This window comes from Antrostomus carolinensis, unplaced genomic scaffold, assembly GCF_000700745.2.
Source record: "Antrostomus carolinensis isolate BGI_N321 unplaced genomic scaffold, ASM70074v2 scaffold22092, whole genome shotgun sequence".
NCBI classification, from domain to species: Eukaryota; Metazoa; Chordata; class Aves; order Caprimulgiformes; family Caprimulgidae; genus Antrostomus; species Antrostomus carolinensis.
The window spans coordinates 7000-15999 of record NW_010300450.1 but is presented as its reverse complement, the minus strand read 5'-3'; the positions used below and the strand labels follow the sequence as shown (position 1 = coordinate 15999).

Genomic DNA, 9000 nt, shown 5'->3' with positions numbered 1-9000 from the left:
TCTTCTTTGTTTAAATCGATGGGTTTGAGATTAACATTTTGTATCCCCTGCTTTGCACATGCAGACCTCCACATCCACACAGAGTCCAGAAGTCTGTCTGTGCTAGTCCACAGCTATCATCTGCAGTATCGGGTTGAAAGAGGTACAAGACAGGACACACAGACTTCCAAATAAACTGTCGAAATCTCCTGAGCATGCCAAGAGAACTGCTTTACTTGAGTATTGCTGTCTTTGGTCAAGAACACACTTTGGGTCTTTTGCATTTTTAACCTTAATCACACAAAAACCGACTCCTGAGTCCAACACATCTTTCATTTGGCATACCTATGACATCAACCTGTAGAAATAAAGCATCCTCACTTTAGCTTTCAGCTGGCAAAGGTTTGCCTTTGACACGCATACTCACATGAACAGTCCCGCAGACTTGAGGCAGCGAAGTTGGGTACCTACGTGAACATATAGAAAAGCAAGTTCTCTTGTTAGCTAGGTTGAAGGAATTGCTATTTATTCAAGGAGTTCATCATAAACAAGTCATACCAGTCACTGAAAAGTTTTCTAGAGATATGCAACAATTCTGAGTTTAATAAACTTGTCAGTGTATTGAACTTTTACTTTCAAATATATATTTTTAGATAGTCGATGACAAGAGAACCTTCATTTTAGCACCTAATTCGATTCAGCCCATATTTTGCACCACATGATGCAGTACAACTCTGCAAGGACAGTAACCACCCACTGTACATCATTCAGCTTGCAGTATACTGGATTTGTTTGTTCTTACCATTTAGTCTTTCACACTAACAATATTTCCCAACCAGTTTTGTAGACTGTTACCCAAACTGCATTTTGGTGAACCAAACTCTTCATTTTTCCTTCATAAGTTGTTATTTTACAACTAATTGTTAAACAGCTTTGGGGCAGATAATTGAGTTTTGCTTTGCACTGTATTGTAAAATGAACTAGTGAGGTTCTGAAGAAACCAACACATCAGTTCTCTTAAACAACTATGCTTCTTAATTTTAGGAAAACAAATAGAATCTTTGCAAAACAGAGCAGCAGTTTTTACTGCACCAGACTTTTTTCCTGGATGAAGATTTGAGAATTCACAACAGATGACCACACTCCTACCACCTCAGAGTACATTTCTCTCTGTCACAACGTCAGCGGTAAGGGATCGGCACTGCAGGCAAAATTCCAATCAAGTTCCTGCATATGCTGTGTGATAATAGCTGTCCCCAGTCTGCTCCTTGTTTCGGACCCTACAAATTGCCCTTTGGGAATATCTGTTTTTTCCCATTGACTAGACACAGTGGCTTAGAAGGGAATCCAGGCTGTTTGCTTCTGGCCCTCGAAGCTCGGTTTTCTCAGAGGCCACAGAAGTAAGGGAATATGGCTTACGTTCAAGTTCAGAAGCTGAAAAGGAAACAGTTTAACACAGTGAATAAACCTTACAAAAACTCTACAAATACAGCATTTCATACAGCGATGGAATCGGAAAGTAAACATGGCTCTTGCATAAAGACCACAGACTGAATAGTATTGTTTGAGACTTTTAATATTCAGGAGATTAAGTACATATAAAAAAGCAACAATTACTCAGCAGTTTTTAAAAAAAAGAATTATTCAGCATTATGAGCAAAACATCACTACTTATAAAACATCACTACTTATAAAACATCACTACTTATGTCAGGTTATTATTATTTGAATAATGTTACTTCTCTCTCATCAAATGGCACTTTCAGATATACATATAATGTGATTACCTCAGTGACAAGTGTTGTGGACAAAAGACAATCCTGTAAAATTCTGAAGTATAACTTAAGATGTTGTTATACAGCACCTCTCCAAGATGCATACAGTATGCAAAACAAAGTTAAAAATAAGTTCTAGGTGTCTCTCATTTGTATAAGGGGAAACAAAAATTTAGTCCATCTTTCTCTTTTTGCCTTTCGCAGGAGTTTTGGAGGTATGTTCATTTTCAGCATTTGGTTCCCAGAGTGCATTTCTTACAAATCTAGAAGCAGCTCCTTTATCAAGTTTGGATGCCTTTTTCTTGTCTGCTATTTCTTTGACCTTGTTCATGTATGTTCTTATTCTCTCCTAGGAAGGAAAAAAAAAAAAGGAAAAATATATTTCACACCATTCTCCTAAGATTGTTGCTAAAATAAAATCAGTGAGTAGAAGCTCTCCACACAGTACCTTTCTATAACTGTAATACCTAGGAAAATAGCATCATTTAAATAAATATACACCAGGCTCCTTGCAAACCTGAGGCTTCCCTTCCCCTTTAGCAGATTTTCCATTGCAGGTACCTGCCATACTAATATTTGCATGACATCCACCATAATAGGAACATGGAGTCCCACAGAGGTGAAGACTCCATCTAATTTACAGCGAGATGAGAATTGTTCTTGCAGGCAAAGTTAGAAAACAAAATACTGAACTCAATTTGGAGTTTGGCCTACATAAAGATGGCAAAATAATATTTAGATATTTGAATATTTATAGATGAATTATACTGTCTTACACTGTCTGACTATTGTCTATGAAAAAAAAGAAAAAGAAAACTCAGCATGTCCAAGCAAAGCCAAAAAGCACCTTACACAAAATCAAGGATCTTACAAGAAATACACATGCAACTGCACAGAAGTTTGTGGTTCAGATCCTGAAATGGTCAAGGGGGCTTATCCATGAACCTATTTAAGCCAGCTGTACCAGAATTTCCTTTTATGATCATAAATAACAAAAAAGCCTGTTTCCACTGCTGTTCCATAAAGCAAGGGGATACTTTCTTGCCATCTTAGCCTACCATAGTCATTTGGTGTCTAGAGCTTTTTTTGAACACAGTATGGCTTGGATTCAGCCCCACCGAAGTACACCCTCCCAGCCTAACAGTCTCCTTTATGTGCCCACTCATCCTCATCTACTTCTGCAATCAATAGAGAAAATTCCTTTGTGAGGGTAACTGAACCCCTCTCGGCTGAGAATCACCCTCTGTTAAGTGCCTGCTTCTCTTCACTGACTAGAGAAGATACTTACAGTAATTCTGTAAAATACAAAAAAGTTTGGTTGATAGATTTCATAGCCTAATATGGCCTTCAACTCTAGGGCCTTTAGGTGTTACTGTAATACAAACAACAGTAACACATATATATATATATACACATATATAGTGCTCTACCTGATACCCAAACAATCCATTTGGATTAACAGAACATTTATGGATCCTGCTTACTAAATAAAAGTTGATATTCTGCAATCCACACATTTCTCACACAGCCATTGACAGCTTTTTGAATCTGGAACGAAAGTTACAAGACCTACACTGCAGAACTGATTTTCAGTTTTCAGTGACCATTATAGGCAACTGATTTGTCAAGAAGTTGGCCAGTCCTTCATTATCAAACATAGCTTGAATGAGGAAAGCTTTCCAGGGTCTGAAATCATTATGGACTCTAATATTTCTTTAGCAACTGAGATGGCTAATGAGAACAGATGGCAAACCTCCACGTATCAACATGGGAAAAGGGAGCTGACAAATGTCACCGTGACAAAATGAACTCTGATAGCTTGAATGTGAGTTTTATTAATGCAGTTTGAATCTCTGTGTATTCCCTGTATGTTCACAAGGAGAGCAATTCTAAAAACAAAACAATTGTGACTGACAGTCTTTATTCCCTTTCCACATTAGTAAGAACATCATAATGCTCTTGGAAGGAAGGAATGTGCATTCATTCACCTTGATACTTGTAAAAGGAAAAGAGAGCTCGCTAAGAATCTAGCCTCTCATAATTCACTCATTCTTCAGAGTTAAAACAATTGGCAATTGTGAAGTAAAATAACAGCAGAAAATATCCACAGCCGAAGAGATAAAAGTTATTTTTTACTATCACTGAATTAACACAATATTCAGACACTATATAATATAGGAGGAACAAGAAACAGGCTGAAAGCTCATGAAACACTAACTGATCCATTTTTTAATGTGATACAGTCTAGACTACTGAAAACCCCACAAAATTAAAAATAGAAGTATTCTTGTTACTCAGGCTAGCTTTCCACATTTTTCAGTCCTCTCTTCCGTTCCACTGGTTATGTAAGGATTACGTTTAAGCTAAGTATTCTACGATTGCCCACATTAGTATTTTCATTTATACAGGAATTAAACCGTGTAGCTATAGGTTTTGATTTCTATTTTTTCTTCAGGCTAAATGATTTGATTTTTTAAGTCAGCAGAATTTTCAAGATAGCCGGCCTTCTATACTGTAGTCATGCATCTAAATGGAATATAAAGACAAACCTAAAAGATTTATTATAGGTTGTAAATATGTCACTAATGCAGAATTACTGGACAATACACATACAACTGGTGCCAAAAAAGCTTTTAGCTTTGTTGCTGAACTGGATTCTTTACTGCTGAGAAAATGAATTAATGGAGGACTTGGAAGGGGGAGGGGGGCTCTTTCCCGACTTCACTAGTAAATCAACCACACTATACTTTTAGAGTCATACAAAAGTAAGGAAAAGGCAGCCTCAGAGATTAACATGATTCCAAGTATTTATAAGAAAAAAATGCCATACTGGAAGTTAAAAATTATCAGACATACAACATTTTTCCATTTAACAGATACAAGTGAAAAGCTGCTCTGTTCAGAATCCAATTCTCAAACAAAGGTGGGAGAACAGATGACACCATTCATCTTGTTGTTCTTTTCTAATTTCAGCAGACTCTACAACTTTGCTTTAAACAGTACTGTTTGGAACTAAAAATATGATTTCCTTAATTTAGAGAGCCCAGCAGGGCATATGCACAGTTAGATAACACCACATACCATATGCGTGCCATTATGGCAACATACCCGTTTTAAAAATACATATAAACATTTTTTTACTTCTGTAGGAGTTAACTGTCCTGAGCAAGTAAAATATTGCAGTGATGCGATGTAAGAATCTTACCAGTTCTTGTTTCACTGGGTGTTCCTTTGGATTGATTCCTTGAGTAGCCAAGTATACTACAAGAAGAAAACATGGGGTTTTTTTTTAAATGGGAGGCTGTGATGACTGAGGACCCAGTCAATCAGTCGCACAGGAAAACTGCGGTTTCCACACAAAGCCATTAATGAGAATTGGAGTTAACTGTACTGACAGTATCTGACAAACTACTATAACCAAATATTGCAGTTAAAAGCAAAAAATCTAACGTGGTTAAACCTTCTGTCCTTAGAAGGACAGAAAAGGTTGCCAAGAAAAAACCAGAAACATCCTCATGCATGTACAAAGTCAGCTTTTGTAATTATCAGGTTTTGATTTGGAGTTTCAACATCATTTACCCTACAATAGCAATAATTTGAGTCCTAGGAGTAATTACGTGTTCCTAATTATTTGGCTGCGAAATAAGATTATTTAATGTTTGCAGCTGTCTAGAAGGTGTTCAGATGGCAATCATAAATACTGTCTTTTCGTCCTACCACATACTTACCCCAGAACATTGAATTTAACGTGTACACCGAAACCAAATCCAGCTTTGCTTGCTCAAGAGGTTCTAACTAGAATGAAAAAAACCACCACATTTGCACATTTTTAAGCAAGATGCACACAGAATTTAGTAATATGCACATTTTATAATTGTGAATGAAATTTGTAAATTCTCACTGAATTAGCACATTTTTGCACCACAGTTTCACTGAGACCATGTCTACACCTATTTCCATGCCAGCACAGAACCATTCTCTCCTCTGCAATTATTCATGTCATTTTACCAGCCTGATGTTAAATGCCACAGTCCCATACGGCCAAAAGCACAAAAATCTCCTTGACACATAGCTCTTAGACTGCTATTCCCATAGTCAAAAATAAGTCCCTATTTTTCCACAGAAACTTAATTCAAAATAGTTGTTGTTATCAATCAAAGGAAAAAAAAAATTCCTGAGAAGGCAGAAGTTGAAATGTGAATATAGTATGCTACAGACAATCAATGGACATTAACACTACACATGGTAGACTGTGTGTTCAATGCATGCTGGAATACTTAGAGCTGTAAAGCAAAGGAAGAAAAAAGGTAATGAGGGTTTTTTTCCCCTCAACTGTCAAAGTCAATTTATTATTTTAGTCCTGTAGGATTTCCAGAAACTCTGATAACATCATTGTACAGCTCACTAGTTCTAACATGGATACGATGTCAAAAGATCGGTGTTGTCAAGACTGTTTTCTTCATAATATGTTTGTGTTAGAAATCCTCAGAGGATAAAGAGGTTCCCTCATGTGCTGGCTTTTCCTTGCCCTAAAGAAAGAAATTACATGTTAGGCTTTAAATGTTAAAAGATATAGAGGCCTGTGTGGTGTCTTCAGGCAGTACCTTGCCCTGTCTTCGTGCCCTGAAAAAAATCCACGTTTTACAGACTCGTGCTTATAACATAGCTGGAGGAGACAGCTCTGTTTGTCAAGCACCAGGTTCTGCAAGTCTAGACTTCCACAACCAGATCAGTTCTCACTGCTGCCAATTCACCTTTCCATCCTTCTGGTTATACCAAGTTCCATTAAGTTTGTTGTGAAAAGGTCTGACAATAAAAATGTGAATGTCCTCTCCATTCTGAAAGAGTACTGCGCATGCACTTTAAGGAAGGTCAGGAATAAGCTAGAATGTCCTCTGCCTAAATGACTCACTGGTAGGATCATCACTTTTCAGCTTGGAAGAGCATCTGTGGCATTGTTCAGCATGTAAGATTGTCTAGATATCTTAGAAATGTAAGAATTTCAAATATTAGGTATCAAGGCCAGTAAGCGTCTTATTTGCTATTCTCTGTGCAGTGGCCAGCCTAACAGACCCTTTTATTTCAGTTGGGGTTCCCAGGTATTCCTGTGTTAATAACAAAAAGGTTGTCAAAAGGAAGATTATTTACCTTTTGGACAAGCTCACTCCTGGAAACTGACATCATTGTCTTCAGCATCTCATCTACAGAACCAAGAGATTTTTCAAATGCTGCAAGATAATCATGAATTTCAGTGGGGTATTCTTCCATATTCATATCATCTTCTGACATTTCCATCTGGAACGAGGAAACAAAACTAATAATCCTTTTCATTAAGTCCCTACAGAGTCAAAAGACTTATTTTACAATACAAAGCATTAGCATTCATTCGCTAAACATTATGAGAACTGCCTGCTTCTGTAGAGTTCTAGCAGGTAATGTCAGTAGTGAGAAAGTAAAGGTCTTATCATGTCAGGGATATCTCCTAACTGCTGTGCAAAACGGCATGAAGGAGCATAACAAACGACACGCCTGTAGTACCTCTTCTCATAGCAGTCCCAAACCAGTATTTAGCTTTTATGGTCTGCGATAGAAAGAAATTATTTGCTTGTTTAAAAGAAGTGCTCTATAAATCACAGTATATAAAGAGCTACACCAAGCAACAGGCAGGACACTAAAAAAACCGCAACAACAACAAAACCACGAGATATGGCTTCAGCCTGTCTTAGGAACAGACATTACTTCAGCTTTAAAGCAGTTACGCAGCATCAGTTATGTCAGGGTCAGTTCCATCTTCCAATGCTCAATTTAGTAGCTCGTCTAAGAAATTCTTCTTGTGAACCCTGTATCCAGTTTTCTGAATTCTCTATGGGGTATTGCAGTCTGTGATACAACACTAAAAAAGCTGAGTTGATTTGGGGATTTCAGAATACTTTGGAAATCTTGTATAGACGCATCGATGCACAGCAACCATGAGATAAGCAAAGATGTGAAAAATCCCAAGGCACTCCTTTTTTGATCCCAGCACTCATGGTAACATGGCATGGCTACTGCCAGGCCATCTGGCTGCCAGCTTACAATCGGTATCTTTAATTTCTCTCAAATCATAAAACACATATTCTCTTAGGGAGTTACTGTTGCTCAAAGCTATGTTACTTTCTACAGCTTCTACTGATTGAGCAACAACTTTTGAACATTGTAAGAGTGGAAGAAATCCATCATTTTCCTGCCCATTTGGTGAGCTGCATCAAGAGCAGTGGGAGCACCTGGACCACTGCAGTCCTTCCTGCTTAGGATGAGTGTGATAATCCCACTACCCAGCCGCCGAGTACAGACAAGCAGGAACATAAACTGGAGAAAATGCACTTTGAAAATTTGATCTGTGAGCACTAAGCCACACAGCCAGTGCAAACAGCAAGGAAACAGCAAACAGCTGTCACATCACTGGAGTTTGTTTTAGATAAAGATTTGATCTTTCCCTTTTCCTGGCAAGAGCGTGGTACGTGTGAGAGAGGTTTCTTTTTATTTATATTGTCTCCTGGAGGTCAAACAGGATTGAGATTGGGAGGAAAAACAGTGTGGAGCTACTCAAGCTTGTCTGCAACTCTAGTTTCAACCACACCAGCATGATTCCAGAAATACGATCGGGCAGTTAACAAGCCCAGTTTCACTGCTGCTGTTTGCATAGTTTAGAATTATAATCCTACTCAGCTGCATGACTTTTCATCCTGGTCAGAGCTGTTTTTCAGACTGAGTACAGAATCACAATGCTAACCATGACATGTTGAAGGTCCCCTCCCTACCCCAGCATGTAACTCACACATATAAATACTGTTTCAGTCAGCTGCAACAGACCTAAGCAAGAAAACTGAGCTGGACCTACAAAATGCTGCCCATAGAAAGGCAAAATACCAATACAATTGTTTTTGCCATTAACGATAGTATTGTTTGCATTTCATTCTGCTCTGGCCACCTGTATTATAATCACCCTTGTTACACTGATTAAAAGAGTCCAGAAACATTGTTTGTTGTTAACTTTTAGTCATATAATACAGCACAAAAAAAAAACCAAAAACCAAAACCCAAACTCAAAGCTACAGAAGAAACTAGATTTTCTCGACCATTAATACAGTTAAGTCTGGTTAGAAGGTATCTGTCAGTATACATTTAGACATACAGGGAGAGAGGTGTAATCCAATCCAACCATCATCTACAGAGCTTACCATCACTACAATACTTAATCTGCTAT

The 9000-nt window shown here is 37.8% G+C and overlaps 1 protein-coding gene across 1 annotated transcript; it reads right to left on the bottom strand.

Annotated features, from left to right (window-relative positions):
* Nucleotides 1-1625: 1625 nt before the first annotated feature.
* Nucleotides 1626-7053, bottom strand: C1D (C1D nuclear receptor corepressor). Its single transcript, XM_010163149.1, has 4 exons — nucleotides 6903-7053; nucleotides 5483-5549; nucleotides 4960-5015; nucleotides 1626-2103 (listed from the first exon to the last, which is right to left on the bottom strand). The coding sequence occupies exons 1-4, from the start codon at nucleotides 7047-7049 to the stop codon at nucleotides 1927-1929; spliced, it is 447 nt and encodes a 148-aa protein (XP_010161451.1). The 5' UTR covers nucleotides 7050-7053; the 3' UTR covers nucleotides 1626-1926.
* Between the last annotated feature and the right edge of the window lie 1947 nt (nucleotides 7054-9000).